The 18,852-nt window shown below is 38.9% G+C and overlaps 1 protein-coding gene across 1 annotated transcript in view; it reads left to right on the forward strand.

Annotated features, from left to right (window-relative positions):
* Nucleotides 1-14,105, forward strand: part of VEGFC (vascular endothelial growth factor C) — a 184,251-nt gene extending 170,146 nt beyond the window's left edge. Inside the window, exons 5-7 of the mRNA XM_075849652.1 lie at nt 6,481-6,584; nt 8,456-8,789; nt 11,247-14,105. Coding sequence (XP_075705767.1) covers nt 6,481-6,584; nt 8,456-8,789; nt 11,247-11,361 — 553 coding nt within the window. The 3' untranslated portion in view covers nt 11,362-14,105. The remainder of the gene's footprint in view (nt 1-6,480; nt 6,585-8,455; nt 8,790-11,246) is intronic.
* Nucleotides 14,106-18,852: the final 4,747 nt, after the last annotated feature.

The raw sequence follows: 18,852 nt of genomic DNA on the forward strand, positions 1-18,852 counted from the left end.
ATAAGTACCCTTAATGACCACCGTTAAAGGCATATGGGTAATCATAAGGCGTTAATATCAAATAGCCAAATCTATAAATGAGAAAACAAAGAGTCATTGGGGCAGATTTACTATTGTGTCTGGAAATAAAATGTGTCAAGATTGCATACATTTTTGGTGCAAATTGATGCATTTTGGTATAGTTTGGTGCAATTTCAATGTTTGCACCTCACTAAACCCTTTTTAAAAGTGTCTCCAAAAGGGATGTGGCTAAGCATAAAAGGGACGTGTCTTATTGGAAAGGAAGCGTGGCTTAAAATTCACCCAAAATAAATGCGCAAAAAACTGGCACAAAATTCTGGCGCAAAATAAGCCAAATCAAAGGTCATGCAAGATGCGCCAAAATGATCATACATCATACACAACTGAGATAAACGTGGCGCATTTTGTGACTTCCTGGTCTAAGGCCTCATGCACACGACCGTAGCCATGTGCACGGCCGTGATTTTCCGGTCGGCCGGCTGTGGAGTGGCACCGCGAGCCGCCCGCAAGTCTCGGGCCATGCACATGGCCGCGTCCATTATTTCCTATGAGCCGTAATAAGACATGTCCGTTCTTTCTGCGGTCCAGGCTTCTGGGCCATGCACGAACCAGGAAACCAAGGTCGTGTGCATGGGCCCATAGGAATGAATGGGGCCGCAATTCTCCTGTGGATTTTCGGGAGAATTGCCGCCTCAAAAGCACGTTCGTGTGCATGGGGCCTAAGTTTACGTTGTCTAATTATTTACAGCATTAGTAAATGTGGGCCGTTATGGCACAAGTAAGTTTTTGCTTACACTTTAGATGGGAAGAGCCTGGAGAAAAGAAATGGAAGAGGACAAAGGATAAGAGAGGATATCATCTAAAGATCATAAACAAAGATTTTTAAAGACAATCTAGATAGTTTTTTTTTGTGTTTTAGTGTTTAATGGGAATGTGTTGTTAGCAAAAAATGTATTTTTTTTTTTAGTTAAACAATTAGTGTGTAGGTGATTAAACATTGTTCTAATTTTTTTTTATTTTTTTCACGAGTCAGGAAATATTATAAATTGGATTCAATTTATAATATTTCCCAGCACTGGTCACTAGATGGAGCAATTCCCAAAATTGCAGCATTGCATGTGGTAAAGCAACCACATTGCTTTATGCTGCAAAATTGGGAAAAAATCCCTCGCTCTAGTGAGCTCTCAGAATCCCCCCCTCCTTTATCCTGGCTAGTGCCGGGAGAAACGAGGGGATTGAACGGTCTAACCTCCTACACTGTTTCGCCATTTTTTGAGCTAACACACAGTGTAGTAGGTTAACATACACTAGTAAACACACAGTAAAACACGAACATACATAGAAATCACTTACCTGCTCCAGTCGCCGCCGCTCCCTCCGGACCGTCCGCTCCGTCTGATGCCGCTGCTCCATGTGCACAAGTCCGGAAGCCGCGACCGGAAGTAGTAATCTTACTGTCCGGGCGCGACTTCCGGTCCACAGGAAAATGGCGCCGGACGCATTTCAAATTGGACTGTGTGGGAGCGGCGCATGCGCCGTTCCCACACAGACGGCGTACACCATAGTGGATGGAACGGGCCCGGTTCGCAGTCCCTATGGGACTGGAGCTGCCGTATTCCATGTCTGTATGTGTCGTTAATCGACACATACAGAAATGGAAAAAAAAATGGCAGCCCCCATAGGGAAGAAAAAGTGTAAAAATAAAAAAAAGTAACACACAAACACACAAATAAATACAAACGTTTTTAATAAAACACTAACATCAAACTGATATAAAAATTTTTTTTTGGGTGACACTGTTCCTTTAAAGGACATTTACTTTGTCATCTGTTTTAACATTGATGGCAATATTAGTCCTGCTAGTCCTGCCTATAGCGTTTACGTACTTTATGACTTCTTTAGGATTGCCCTTTTCTTTTTGAATGATGGCACATTACATAGTGACTTATGGGTACTACTGTACAAATTTAATATTTAAAATCAATTTATAGTCGTTAAAGTATTTTCACTAAACCAGAGTATTCTGTTTGTTTAAAGGGATTGTCTGAAAAAAAATAAAAAATAAATACTTTAAAATACCCTCTCAGGCCCTGTTTACACTAAGTATTTTGCAGGCAGAAAAAAATCTGCATTTTGAGGCAGATTTTGACCTGCCTGCACTTTCTTGCCACCGTTTTTACTGCGTTTCCCACCTACAGCCATTGTGCTCCACGGGCAAAAAATCCCACGAAAAAAGCTTTCTCTGCCTCCCATTGATTTCACTGAGAGGCAGAAGGCGGAATCGCGGCAAGAAAGAGCATGCCACTTCTTTTTTTACCGCAAGCGGCGAAAAGCCACCACGGGGAAAAAAACGCCCCTGCCTCCCATTGCAATCAATGGGAGGCGGTTTCAGAAGTTTTTTGGCACTGATTCCAATGCAGTTTCTGCCTCAAAATCAGCGTAAAAAAACTCTGTGTGAACTGGGCCTTAGAGAGTTCTGAGATAATATAGGGGTGGATCCCCATCTCTTTGCCAGTGTTTAGAGCAGTTACAAAGAACATCACTTCTTCTAGAGGACCTGTCCTGGTCTGTGTTACACAAACAGCCTTTTGATTTGAATGGGCATTGTGTAATGCCTAATTTCTCTTGTGGTGGAGCTACAAGAAAATTCCCACATATTACAGCTGATTACTGCGGGGCCCAGCCGGGGAGCACTTTGTTTATTGTCAAGGGACCCGTCTAGCAAGTAGGGATTGTCCAAAGTGGACAACCCCTTTTAGTGACCTTTTAGCACTATGATCATTTGATGGATGTTTGTTGTGTTAGATTTTAACAATGAAAAATCTGTGGTTAATAAGTAATTTCCACACAATAACATCATACTGATTAATGTAGTCTCTAAGGACATGCATAAAGAAATTAGGATTGTATAATGAGCATAGGCCAGAAGATAGAAATAGCCAAGAAAAAAGTTAGATTGTGTGTAATACCTGAAAAACATTTCATCAATACTTACTGAACTTAAATTTAAATATATATATTAACCTAAAATATAATATATCCTCAACATTGAAATTGCAACACCAAGAAGGGCAAGCCGTAAGGTTATGCAAATCAGGTGTCGCTAAGATCTGCAAATTATTAAATTTTCAAGCACCTAGCTCTGATCTGTGTCATGTAGGAAGGGCATAAAAGCCAGATTGAAAGCAAAGTGTTTTAGCCACATGAAAATGTAAAAATCGGATCAAATCGTGTGGGATGATTGTGCGATGCCTCCTGTTCGCCGACCTGCCAGTTAACGGCATTTGTCGCAAACTGAGAGGGACAGAATACTTCAACTGAGAGACCTTGGTTTATCACTCCGGCAGATCGCTACGCGCTTAGGCCGAGATGTCAGCACTGTTCAACGTTGCGAGTCCCAGAGGTTGGGAGTACAACAACGAAAGGGAATGACAGCAAGGGGTGGCGGAGGCAAACCTCTGCACGGATGGATCGTCTGATTGGAAGTAGGCTGCATAGCGATCCATTCCATACTGCAAGTAAAATTGGACATCACATCCCAAACCTAGGGTGGCAACCAGTGTCGACACAAAGCATCAGAAGGCATTTGCACGACATTGGGCTACGAGCCAGATGTCCAGCTACAGGTGTTCCATTGACCACACGCCACCGCTCTCAAAGGCTATAATGGTGCCCAGCAAGACGGCAATGGAGGTCTATCCTTTACAGCGATGTGTCCCGCTTTAGTCTCGGACGCAGTGATACCCGAAGATTGTTCTGGAGACCACGTGGGCAACGCCATGAAGAGACCTTCACAAGGGAACGTCACACCGTTCCTATTCACGGGATTATGGTGTGGGTTGGCATAATGTACGGTAGCCAGACCCCTCTAGTCTTCATTTCAGGTACACTAACAGCTCGGCGTTACATTGATTTGGTTATGAAAGCAGCGGTACGGCCATTTCTCCAAAGTGTCCCAGAAGCCGCTTTTAATGGGACAACGCCAGGCCACATGTTGCTTGTGCTACTGTGAGCAGCCTGTGTAGCCTAAATGTGTTACCATGGCCTGCAGCGTCTCTGGACTTGTTTCCCATCGAGCACATCTGGGATGTCATTGGTCGGCAATTGCAAAGGAAGCTACCAGCAGCCAATGTTTGCGTGACCAAATGCGTTCAGCGTGGCATAACATTCCTCAGACAACCATTAATAACCTCATTGATAGCAAGCCAAGGCATGTGAATGCGTGCTGCATGTGACGCTCAAACTCTATACCGAATAAACGATGTTTGGAATATTTTCTTTCCATTTTTTATAATTTGCATATCATTAACATGTCTATCTATCGCGTAATTTCCACAATTCCAAAACTTTTCCTTCTATATAGAGTGGATATAAAAAGTCTACACACCCCTGTTAAAATGCCAAGTTTTTGTCATGTTACAAAATCAGTACAAGATGAATAATTTCAGAACTTTTTCCACCTTTAATGTTACCTTTAATATGTACAATTGTATTGAAAAACAAACTGAAATCTTTTAGGGTGAAAACATAAAGAACAAAAATAATGTAGTTGCATAAATCTGCACACCCTTAAACAAATACTTTGTTGAATTACCCTTTGACTTTATGACCGCATTCAGTCTTTTTGGGTAGAAATCTATCAGCATGGCACATCTTGACTTGGCAATTGTTGCCCATTCTTTCTTGCAAAAGCGCTCCAAATCTGTCAGATTGCGAGGGCATCTCCTGTGTACAGCCCTCTTCAGGTCACCCCACAGATTTTCAATGGGATTTAGGTCTGGGCTCTGGCTGGTCAATTCCAAAACTTTGATCTTCTTCTGGTGAAGCCATTCTTTTGTTGATTTGGAAGTTCTGCTTTTGGTCGTTGTCGTGCTGAAAGGTGAAATTCCTCTTCATCTTCAGCTTTTTAGCAGAGGCCTGCAGGTTTTGTGCCAATATTGACTGATATTTGGAATTGCTCATGATTCCCTCCACCTTGACTAAAGCTCCAGTTCCAGCTGCAGGAAAACAGCCCCAAAGCATAATGCTGCCTCCACCATGCTTTACTGTGGGTATGATGTTCTTTTGGTGATGTGCAGTGTTGGCTTTGCACCAAACATACCTTTTGGAATTATGGACAAAAAGTTCAACCTTGGTCTCATAAGACCATAACACGTTTTCCCACATGCCTTTGGCAGGCTTTATGTAGGTCTTTGCAAAACATAGCCGGGCTTGGATGTTTTACTTTGTTATAAAAGGCTTCGGTCTTGCCACCCTACCCCACAGTCCAGATATATGAAGGAGATTGTTGTCACATGGCACAACCAGTAGCTGCCAGAAAGTCCTGCAGCTCCTTTAATGTTGCTGTAGGCCTCTTGGTAGCCTCCCGGACCAATTTTCATCTTGTCTTTTTCATCAAGTTTTGAGGGACGTCCAGTTCTTGGTAATGTCACTGTTGTGCCAAATGTAATTCACTTCTTGATGACCGTCTTCACTGTGTTCCATGGTATATGTAATGCCTTGGAAATTCTTTGATACCCTTCTCCTGACTGATGCCTTTCAACAATCAGATCCCTTTGATGTGTTGTAAGCTCTTTACGGACCATGGCTTTTGCTGTCACATGCAACAAAGAAAATGTCAGGAAAATCCTAATAGAACAGCTGCGCTTTTATAGGGGGTTACACAGAATCACTTTAAATAATGGCAGCTGTGTACTGACTACTGTTTAACATGAGTTTAAATGTGATTGGCTAATTCTGATCGCAACCACATCCCCAATTATAAGAGGGAGTACACACTTATGCAACCACATTATTGTAGTTTTGTTATTTTTATTTTTCCCCTCTAAATGATTTCGGTTTGTTTTTCAACGGAATTGTACAGATTATGGGTCACATTAAAGTTGGAAAAAGTTCTGAAATGATTCATCTCGTGTGTGTGTGTGTGTGTGTGTGTATGTGTATATATATATATATATATATATATACACACACTTTGTGTGTGTGCGTGTATGTGTATGTATACATATATATACACTTTGTGTGTGTGCGTGTATGTGTATGGATATATATATATATATATATATACACTTTGTGTGTGTGCGTGTATGTATACATATATATATACACTTTGTGTGTGTGCGCGTATGTGTATGGATAGATATATATATATATATATACACTTTGTGTGTGTGCGTGGATGTATACATATATATATACACTTTGTGTGTGTGCGTGTATGTGTATGTATATATATATATATATATATATATAAAAATATGTATATACCTACATAAATTTGTTTCCTTGCTGAACTATTTTACCCTGTTAGTGTTGTGATTAGGGCTGAGCTGTAATATCAGACACAGCCTATGGACAAGAGTGGCGCTATTTTTACAAGAAAGAAGCCAAGTTATTATTATGTGACCTTCTTTATATAAGAAATCCTATCAAATAACAATTCAAATTTACCTTTTACAGCTGTCAAGTGGCAAATAAAACCTGTCCCAAAAACCATATTTGGAATAACCATTTGTGCAAATGTATACAACAACATGACTTTTCATCGCATCACGAGGAATTAGGTAAGAGATTTCCCCCTATCCGGAACACATTAGGATAATATACTTTCAGTTTAAAATTAATTGTTTGTTCCTATGTATCTTTAACCCCAAGGATCTATGGAATAATTGTCATGATCATATGTTATGTATCATCTCTATCATAAATCATGTGTTGTATTGGGTAATTATGCGTATTAGTAATGACGTAATATCACATCAGTCCTTTATGTTTTTGTTATCATGAATAATGTAACCGTTTGACAATTTCTTATATTATCAAGATAAGAAAATTAAAGCAGCGCAATATGATCTCATTATAATAACATATATGCTTAGTGTCCTAAATGTCCGCCTTTTCTTCCTGTGTCTTCCATCCATCTATTCAGGGTTGAACATTTTTTATGAATCTGATCACATTTTATTACATCACCACTAAAGATATAAGAAAATCTATAATCAGACTTGCCTTTATGCTTTTTACTGTGATACTGTATTTATTTACTGCCTTACCTCATAGTGTATAGTGCAAAATATAGAACACAAAACGTATTGTTCTTCTCAACATTTGCTCTCTCCAGGAAACACATTTTTCTTGTACACTTTAGAGAAGTGAAGAAGTAGTTCCTAAAATGGATCATGTCTAGGATAACTGAATTATTTTAGGGATTGGGAAGAAAACTTATAATGGTTTCGACCAGGAGAGAGCAAAGTAAAGGTAGATGAAGTCCAGTACTGTTTATTTTTTCATTTAAATCGGTATTCTAAAAAAATGCTTATGCATTTTGAGCCCCCTTGGCTCTTAGTCATAGCAAAGAGAGCAAAGTGTTCAGTTACTCCTAATATTACTCCTAGTCTAAGGTGACCTATTGGTGTCCACTCCCTCTCAACAAGGCCTGTGAGACCCAATAATGTAGTTATCAGGTGCATTTTGTCTGGAACCTGGTGACCAATTTTGACCCTTTGCGTTTCTTGTCACTTGGTACTACACAGTTCTCTATTTCTGGTCCATCGTCTCGTCCACTGTCATCCATTGATGCAATGTCCAGTCAGGTGGCCAATTGTTACTATAACTGTGCCACCAAACTCTCTGAAGCACAGCTCTGTTACAGAGAGCAAAGTTATAACAGAACGATTTGGTTCAACCTCCAGTTATTGTACTATCACAGAGAGATACTATGACAATAGCTCCGTTCTTTAAGATTTGACAGATGTGATAACTTTGGATGTGTCACCGCACTGCAATTAAGGTAGCCATACACATAAGATTAATGTCGGTCGACCATTTAATCTTTATGGGGTTTCCCGATTCTCCCCTGACGGCACATGTCGGGGGAGAGAAGGATCAGTCAGTCTCAACATGCCTGATCCTTTTGTTCTCAGTGGAAAAGTACAGCTGCAAAAGGTGTCTGACAGCGACTTACTCCCCTCTCCTCATATAGAATACATGCACGCTCGGCCGAGCCGAGTGTATATCTGTATAGGGGATCGGGAGGAATAGCTATCAGCCGAACCAGCGTTCAGCCGACAGCTATCTAATGTGTATGGCCAGACTAAGCATTACATTTTGAGCCTGTTCTACTAATGTCCTCATCCCTACTTTGTCTGCAAATTTGTGAATCCTTCACTGCATTTGTTAAAAGATAGCACAATAATTACATTGGATCCACCATCCAGACATATTCATACATAAATATATACTGTTACATGTTGTCGTTAAAAAGAGACATCAAGTGTAACCAGGGGAGTGGGCAGGGGGGTATTTTTCCAGTTCTTGTCTTATTGCAGGTATAATGATTACACACGGAATTGGCATATAGATTTATCACAGTGAACAATATATTCGAAAAATTGTGATTATATTTTAGCTTCATATTTATTTCTACTTTTCATAGACTCCTCTCAGGCGTTCCATGACATTTGTGGTCCAAACAAGGAATTAGATGAAGAAACCTGTCAATGTATATGTAAAGGTGGCTTGTTGCCTTCAAGTTGTGGGCCACATAAAGAGCTGGATCGAACTTCTTGTCAATGTGTCTGCAAAAACAAACTTCTTTCAACTTCCTGTGGATCCAACAAAGAGTATGATGAAGAAAGGTGCCAGTGTATGTGTAAAAAGACTTGCCCAAAACACCAGCCACTAAATCCTATCAAATGTGCATGTGAATGTGTAGAAACCCCAAACAAATGTTTTCTTAGAGGAAAGAGATTCAACCATCAAACATGCAGGTATATGGATGGAATGTTGTGTCAAATATTGAGTTTTGTTTTAAAATTTACTGAAGTTATGTAAATCTGTTTACGCATAAAAAAAGGTAACTTTATAATATAAACTTTGGAGGGAATTTGTCATTTTTTTTACGCCAGTTTTCTGGTGTAGAAAAGTCGCAAATGGCTCAGGAGCCGCAAAAATTGTGATGTTCTCACCATTTACTGGGTGGAACTTAGTGGAAGATAGCAGGGCCACCGCAGCCAGAGTCGTGTACTACACCTTAGTCCAGAAATTGGCAGAAATCATAGCGGAAATCTACATCAGCTCTTGGCTGGCGTAGATTTCACTCAGTGGCGCACGGAAAGCAAAAGATGCAACAAATGTATTAAAAGCTGTTCTTTTCTTAATAAATTTGTTGCATCTTACTTTACGCTAGTCTTAATAAATTCCTCCCAACATTTTTATAGTGCATCATTTTCTACTACTTTTGAAGCTGCAATATAGACAGTTCATTCTGGTTGCTATGGCTACGTCCACAGTTATGTATAGGACTCTACTGAATGTGTTTTTCTTTAATTGATATTTTCATTAGAAAAAAAATCTGCATGCAAACTAAACTCCACAAATGCAATAATTCAGTATATTTGTATATTAGTATAGCTAGTATAGACTAGAAAAAAATTGTATTTACATTTATGCATATCGACATTTCTATAAATTTAGCCATTTCAACAGGTGTACAATTTTTCATTGTTTTTATTGCTGGCTGAATTCACCGTTAGCACATTTTTTATCACAGTTTACACAAAAAAATTGTTTCTTTACAAATGTAGACCATTGTATTATACTCATTTAATGTTCTAATGAACTAGGTATATGCACCACTTTATGGGCAAATAAGACAGTATCAGTAGTGCTTTTATTGCATTCATTTTAGAACTACAATTAAAACTTATGGAAATGTAATCAATGGCAATAGCCAAATATATCCAAGCAGAGGTGTAGCTTAAAGCTCCTGGCACCCAATGCAATATATGTAAACAGGTTCCCCACCTCCCATGTGTCCGTTATAATATTGTTGTCTTCTTATGTGGCAGAGGAGTATTCACACCCACTCAGGCAACAGGGCCTGTGCGCAACTATCTTCTTACCTCCTATATCTACATCCCCTCATCCAAACAATAATTTTTCTATTGCTTTAAAGAAAATTTAAGCAAGCATCTAACTGGCTACTATATTTTCTGCTGATATTCTCTTTGCAAACTACACTCCCCAACATTGAAATTGCAACACAAGGAAGGGCAAGCCATAAGGTTATGCAAATCGAGGAAGTAGCAGGTGTCGCTAAGATTTGCAAATTATCAAATTTTCAAGCACCTGGCTGTGACACCTGCCAATCTGTGGCATGCAGAAGGGACATAAACGCTAGATTGAAAGCAAAGTTTTTTAGCCACAAGAAACCTCAAAAATCTGATCAAGTGGTGTGGGATGATTATGTGATGCCTCCTTTTCGTCGACGTGCCAGCTATCGCCACTTGTCACAAACTTAGAATGACAGAATCCTTGAATTGAGAGACCTTGGTTTATCACTCAGGCAGGTCGCTGCGCACCTAGGCCGAGATGTCAGCACTGTTCAACGTTGCGTGTCCCGGGGGTTGAAAGAACAACAACAAATGGGAATGACAGCAAGAAGTGCGTGGATGCAAACCTCTGCACGAATGGATCATCTGATTGGAAGAATGGTGCGTAGTAATCTATTCTGTACTGCAAGTGAAATTGGACATCACATCCCAAGCCTAGGGCATCAACTAGTATGACACAAACCATCCGAAGGCGTTTGTGCGACATTGGGCTACGAGCCAGATGTCCAGCTACAGGTGTTCTATTGACCACATGCCACCGCTCTCAAAGGCTGTCATGGTGCACAGCAAGATGGCAATGGAGGCTGGAACGGAGGTCTATCCTCTTCAGCTATGTGTACCGCTTTTGTCTCGGACGCAATGATAGCCAGAGATTGGTTTAGAGAGCACGTGGACAACGCCATGAAGGGGCCTTCACAAGGGATCGTCTCCCATCGAGCACATCTCGGACTTCATTGGTCGGCAATTGCAAAGGGAACAGCCAGAGGCCAATCTTGATGATTTACCCAAGTGCATTCAGCGTGGCATAACATTCCTCATACAACCATTAATAACCTCATTGATAGCAAGCCAAGGCGTGTAAGTGCGTGTATTTCTGCACTAAGCGCGCATACTTATTACTGAATAAATCAAGATGTTTGGAATATTTTGTTTCCATTTTTTTTACCATTTGCATATCATTAACTTGTCTATCAATCCTGTGATTTCCACAATTCCTGAACTTTTCCTTCTTGGTGTTGCAATTTCAATGTTGAGGAGTGTAAGTACATTACTACAAGTGCATCAGAATAATGACATTTGTAATTCACGGCTAATTCTTATTTCGTTTTGTAGCTGTTACAGACCACCCTGTACAACTCGACCGAAACGTTGTGATCCTGGTTTCTATTATAGTGAAGAAGTTTGTCGCTGTGTACCCACATATTGGAAAAGACCACACATGAACTAGATACAACAGAACACATTGTCCATATGCCTCTGAAAATAAGGAACACTTATGCGTTTTGGATCTACCTTTGCATTGGAAACCATATGTGGAGGAAGGACATATGCATTGTGCAGTAGGTAAAATGGGACCCGAGCTTGCTTAAAGATCGACCAATATTTTTTTTATTTTTTTCGTTTTTTAAGGACATGATCGGTCATGTGCAATGACAAAGCAAGTTCATGGTTTCCTGTGATATTTTTTTTTATCAAGATAATGACTATATAATTTATTTCCACTAAAAATATTGTGCAGCATTTCTGTTTTTTAGCAATAACAATGTAAAAGCGCACTGTGATTAATATTTTTATACCATGTAAAATATGTTTAAAATAAAAAACTGAGACTTGTACTATAAACCACCAATAATGTTCAGTTGGATTCCATATCACACCTCTAGAGTATCCATGTGTAAAACATTTTATTTTTTTATTCTAGGTATTTTTGGGTTTTGCAATTGGGATTCTGTTTCATAATGCAAAGTTACCATCAGTATTGCACTGACTTCATGTTTCTAGGTCTTAAATTAATTAGAAGGAAGAACCTGAAAATGGAAGTCTACTTAGTACTGTACTTTATTGTATATCTATAGCTATAGACCTCTAATGTTTTAGCAGATACATCATAGATGTTAGAATTTGTGGACACACCCTAAGCTTAAAGGCTATGGACACATTTGCACTAAAATGTTTATATAGTTCATTTGCTTCTTAAATGCTAAATTAAGCAACTTTCTAAATAGTCTTCATTAAATATTTCCGACCGTTTTTCTGCTGTAAAGTTTGTGTGATTCCTGTAAATAGCTGGCTATGCTGCTGAATCTGACAGCACACTGCTCCTTTCTGGGCTGACATCATCTGCTCCCTCTGCTCTGCCCCTCCCTTCTCTCAGTGTCAGAGATAGCAACAGGGAGGGGGAGGAGGTTGTACGCAGCAGATCAGAGTGTGGAGAGAGGAGAAAGCATCCAAGTGTTAAAGATAGGGAGTAAACTACACATGGCAGTCTGTAAAGGAAGGGGATAAATCACACAGGCTATTCACGTAGATAGAAAGGAGAGAGCTTACAGACACTAAGCATGGCAAAGTCAAATTTTTACCCATTAGTATCTGTCAGCACAACCAAGAACAGTTCCCTCTTGGGCTGTAGAAGAAGAATGCAGTATAGGAATGAAACTGTGTTTATATATGGGAACTAGTAAAGGCAGCAGCATCCTGGATACACAGAACTCACATCCAGTATGTATTACTGGCAGGGAGACGCCCACAGGAGAAATGTCTGAAACTGTAGCAGCTTGCAAACTGAATGAAGAAATCGCAGATCGCAGCCTAAATGTTTTTTAACTTCAGGTAAACACTAATATATGTACAAATATATTTTTTTTTCATTTCAAAGGTGTCCATAGCCTTTAATGTAAGACAGGTACAAGTTAGTGATGGTTGTGTTAAGCTCTAGTTTTAAGGCAATATGTTACAAGCACATAGAATGATCAGTGTTAGATATGAATACAGAATTATATGACACAACAATACCTTTAGGTATGTGGCCACATACTATACGAGGTAATACATATAATATGTTGATTAATAAATGCAGAGAATTACCTTTTTTATCTGTACTACATGATCTTGTGCTTCTATTTAAAAATTTGTAAACCTAAGATACCGCGGCACGTAAATGTCCACCTTTAACACCATGTCCTTTTTAGGTCCATAATTGTGTCGCAACTCATTTTTTAGTTTATCTTCATAGCAGTCAGAGTTTAGTTTTTCTGGTAAAGAGCTCCAAAGCCCCTGCATAGACATAAAGATAAATGATGAAAATGTGACCGCCTGCAGTGACCAATAGAGGGAGCTTTGAAGCTTACTGCATACTATTTTACTATTGAGACCAATGTATAAACAGTATGCAGTAACCTACTAATTTTCCCCTATTGGTGGCTGCAAGGAGCCAGAGTTTTATCATTATACTATGTCTGTGCAGGGTATTCGGAGTTCTGTATAAGAGAAACATACAAGTAGCTCTGACAATTCTAAAGATATATTAAGAAAATAATTAGCAAAGAAAGCTGCACTTTTTTGAATAATAAAAATGGTCTTCAAGAGCGGATATTCACTTCAAGGGCAAGAGCACATAAGGGCAGCCATTCCTGACCACCCATATTTGGAATCTTAAATGATGAAGAATTCTTTTAAAATAATGAAGCAAAGAATGTGGTCATTTCCCAATACCATAAATATTGTCCAAGATATGGCAAATGGATTGAAGGATCATTCCCACACGTTACTCTTTACCTTTATTCCCATGGTCCTGTGGACCATAAATATAAATGCTATATATTATATGCTTTAGATAGGAAAATTCCATCTCAATATTTCTCTGCTTTCCTCTGTTGAGATCTGATTCTATTATTGGCATAAACCATATGGCTTCATGTGAAGGAAGCCTTTCAATGCAAGATGTAAAAAACCATATTGATTTGTACTTTAATGTGGATAAAATAGCTGTTTTGACAAGATAGTAGGATCTTTAGGATCTTTTCAGTTAATATTCAATTGCAATAATTTCTGAATTTAGAGATGGAAAAGACCATTGGGCTACATTTCAGTTAGGATATAATCAATATATATTTTATAAATTCCCTCTGTACATCTCAGTTTTTTTCTGCATTTATTAAAGAGAACCTTTCACCTGCCCATACATGTGCAGCTGAGTGCAGCATGTAATAGGCAGGGCTGTACAAACCTTGTCTCACTATAAAAAAATTCCTATCTTTCTCCACTATTTAGATATCGGTACTTTTATATTTGGCGGTCCATATTTAAATAACCCCCTGAACTGTCAATGGGGAGTGTAATGGGCAAGGGGGCGTGTAACATGGCTGTGACACTGTCCAATCAGCTACGGACAGTGTCACAGCAAGAGCTGGAGAGAGGAGAAGAAGAATGTGAATTCTTCTTCTTCTGTTCCATGGCAGCGGGAGTATCTTCGTCAGCGACATCGGATCTGTGCGGGCGGGCGGGCGCACGCTCTCACTCACTTACTCATTCGCTCTCGGCAAACAAGGACAAGACTGTGTGATCTCTTGCGAGAGATCACACAGTCTTGTTCAGCTTGTCTGCAGAGAGCTGAGGAGAGCGTGCACACGCTCTCCCCCCTCAGCTCTTGCTGTGACAATGTCCGTAGCTGATTGGACAGCGATGTTACATGCCCCCTTGCCAATTACATGCCCCATTGACAGTTCAGGGGATTATTTAAATATCAGGCACCAAATATCATGGCACCAATATCTAAATAATGGAGGAGGATAGGAATTTTTTTTAAAGTGCCCCCAGGATTTGTGCAGCCCTGCCCATTACATGCTGCACTCAGCTGCACATGTATGGGCAGGTGAAAGGTTCTCTTTAAAGAGACTCTGTCACCACATTATAAGTGCCCTATCTCCTACATAAGGAGATCGGTGCTATAATGTAGGTGACAGCAATGCTTTTTATTTAGAAAAATGATCTATTTTTACCACGTTATTAGCGATTTTAGATTTATGTTAATGACTTTCTTAATGCCCAACTGGGCGTGTTCTTACTTTAGACCAAGTGGGTGTTGTAAAGAGAAGTGTATGACGCTGACCAATCAGTGACCAATCAGCGTCATACACTTCTCTCCATTCATTTAGTCAGTGCATAGTGACACTGCGTTCTTCACTATGTGCTGTCTTATACTGACACATTAGCGTTACTGAAGTGTTTAGACAGTGAATAGACATTCCTTCCAGCCAGGACGGGATGTCTATTCAGAATACCGACACTTCGCTAACGTTTCTGTTGTACTTACAGCAGAGCAAAGCATAATCTCGTGAGATCTCACTGTAAATGACAGGTTACAGCGAGATTACACTTGCTCTCCTGTAAGTACCACAGAAACGTTAGCGAAGTGTCGGGATTGTGAATAGACATCCCGTCCTGGCTGGAAGGAATGTCTATTCACTGTCTAAACACTTCAGTAATGTTACTGTGTCAGCATAAGACGGCACATAGTGAACAACGCAGTGTCCGTATGCGCAGAGTAAATGAATTGAGAGAAGTGTATGACACTGATTGGTCACTGATTGGTCAGCGTCATACACTCCTCTGTACAACGCCCACTTGGTCTAAAGTAAAAACTTGCCCAGTTGGGCATTAAAAAACTAATTTGCATAAAACTAAAAATCGCTCATAACGTGGTAATAATAGATCGTTTTTCTAAATAAAAAACACTGCTGTCACCTACATTATAGCACTGATCTCCTTATGTAGGAGATAGGGCACTTATAATGTGGTGACAGAGCCTCTTTAAGTATGGTATGACCTTGTGTTTTATTTCCTGATGAACAACATATTGTGTAGTGCACTTGGACATAGTTGCTTTGTGGGTATGAGATTTTGTTTTCAGACTTTTGACTATGCCTTCTACGCTTGTAAAGTGTGAATTATTAATTCCTAACGTGATGTTGGAATACATTAGAAGCTTGATTTAGTGAAGTGTGATGTTATGCAAGAAGTGAAAATATTCACATTTAGTCTGAGCCAAAATCAAATCTGCAGTTGGGAGAAATTTCCTCAAATTCAGCAAAAATGGGCCATTGTGCCATTTTCTACTCTTGCCCAAAATGACACTTTGAAATAGTTTGTTTCTTAAAAAGACAGTCATAGATGTGTGTAGTCTTAATGTAAGTAAACAATTGCACTTTGTAATAAACATATCAACAAAAAGTATTTCATAGAATTGGAAACCAATCACAATTTTTTCAACTGTTTTTATGTCACAACAGGACAAGCCCCGCCTTTTAAAAAGTCACATTTTGTTCTGTTAACCTCATGGAAACATGAATGTATTGCTATTACTATGTGTGCTTATCATCGCCTGGTGATAATTGCACTATTAACATTCTTTCATACATATTTTTCTTATTCTCATATAAGATTTTTATGCAGGATTCCTTGAAAATGCAAATATTGCTGATATGCTTCAGGTATCTGAAATTTACAATAAATAATTCAAGAATGAAAACCAAATTGCCATGTTTGGTATTGTTTTTGTGTATTTAGTTAATAGCTTTGATGTTATTTCTGTATAGAGAATGTTTTTTACTGTTCTGATTAAAAAAACAGTGATATGTTTATTTTGCATATTTTGCATTTTATTTTGTGTTGTCTTCCTGGTAGTTTTGTACATTTTGTATACTCGTCAGTAACACCCTATTTATGTTAAAGTGAACATTTCACCATCCCATACATATGCAGCTGAGTGCACCATGTAATAGGCACTGCTGCACAAACATTGTGTCACTATAAACTATGTTTCTAGCCTCCTCCGTTATTTAGATATCGGTGCCGTTATACTTGGCGCCCGATATGTAAATAACTGTTTGATCTTGCAGGAGAGTTTGCATAGCAAAAGTCGCTCTGATACTGTTCGTAGCTGATTGGACAGTGTTAGAGCGCTAAGTATCACACCCCTGTGCCATTTACAATAAAAAAAAGACCCCATTGACAGTTGAGGCGGTTATTTACATATCAGGCGCCAAATATAACGGCACCGATATCTAAATAACGGAGGAGGCTAGAAACATAGTTAAGGTTATGTTCACACGCTCACTATAAAACATCTGAAAATATGGAGCTGTTTTCAAGGGAAGACCGCTTCTGATTTTCAGACGTTTTTTAAGCCACTCGTGATTTTCGCTGCTTTTTTTACGGCCATTTTTTTTTGCTTTTTCTATAGAGTCAATGAAAAACTGCTCCAAAATGTCCCAAGAAGTGACATGCACTTATTTTTCACGGGCGTCTTTTTACGTGCCGTTTTTGGAAAACGAGGCGTAAAAAACGCCCTGTCGGAACAGAACACCGTATTTCCCATTGAAATCAATGGGCAGATGTTTGGAGGCGTTCTGTTTCCGTCTTTTCAGGCGTTTTTCAAGGCGTAAACCCCCCCCCCCCCCAAATACGCCTGAAAACACTCTGTGTGAACATACTCTTATAGTGACACAAGGTTTGTGCAGCAGTGTGTAATACATAGTGCACTCAGCTGCACATGTATAGGCTGGTGAAAGATTCTCTTTAAATGAAAGGAAAGTTACTGTACGTGTAATCAGGTGCGTAGCTATAGGGGTGCAGAGGTACCAGTTACACCCACTCCCTGGTGGCAGAGGGGGCCCAGAGGTTTTAAGTCAAATCTCCACATATAATTTTTACATTTAACTGGAATGTAATTATTTTTACACCTCTTTCGGTGTATTTTTCATGGCTACACATACAATCTCTTTTAACATCGCAATTCGTTGTGGGGTTAAATATGCAGATGGAACATTTGATAGTGTCAAATGCATTTTGTAAACACAAAATATAGTGCAGAATGCAATTAAACCAAAATTTCACAAAACCGAATAGTATCATCCAATTATTACATGACGAAAAATTGTGTCGAAAGGTTTTACATTACAGAACAGTATTTTGTCATGAAATAGTATTCACAGTACAGTAACATAATGGTATTCTATTATAAAAGATGGAAAAGTAATCATACCATTCTGTGTCACGGGATAACGTTAACACAGCATATCATTTTGTGACCTATTTAGTGATACAAATTAGCACATCATTATTATAATACGTATTCCCATTCTGCAATACAAAGTGGCATGTAATAATAATTATTAATATGACACTAATTTAAGTTTGAAAAAATGTTTATTTAATTTTATTCCGTTTTTATTTTGGACTTGAAAAATTTATTTTAATAAAGAAAGCTTTCTTTTTAACAAATGTAAACATTTTTGTTACAACACGTCATCTGTCCTTAAACTTATCTATTGATCTCTAATGTCCTGACTTCATCCCCATCTTTTTTTTTCAGTCTTAGCCCATTTGCTTTTTACTTTCTCTGACCCCTAGGAATATGCTCTGCTGGTTCCTGTTGTTTGTTGGCCACTAGGGATTAGGATTTACAATACAATGAGCCACCATAAAAGATAGCTCTGCAATATGAACTAGTTTACATGGTAAAGGATCTGTATTTTATACTCTTTAATTAATTCATATAATTCTTGCCCATTTTATATGATCATTGATATAAATCAGTTACTCGTCACACAATATAGATCAGGGAGGGTGTCATTACTCAGTCTAATGTATGTGCAACATCTTCCTCTGCTGTTTACATACAATGCAGCTGAAAGCCTGTTTAGTCCTGATATATGATGGGTCTGGCAACACAAAGTTTATGGACATGATGTAAAGCAACATGACAAAGTCAGTTGTGAAATGTTTGTGGTGTTGCTTCAGCCACCTTATAAATGGTGTTTTATAGGGTGCAGCTTCTCTCACCTCACGTTTAATTTTCATACATTTTTCACCAAGCCTAAACTAGAATGTCTTCTCTTCTGGGTGTAGAATTCTCTCAAAGTATTTGTAATACACATTG

The sequence above is a fragment of the Rhinoderma darwinii genome, chromosome 1, assembly GCF_050947455.1.
Source record: "Rhinoderma darwinii isolate aRhiDar2 chromosome 1, aRhiDar2.hap1, whole genome shotgun sequence".
Lineage (NCBI taxonomy): Eukaryota > Metazoa > Chordata > Amphibia > Anura > Rhinodermatidae > Rhinoderma > Rhinoderma darwinii.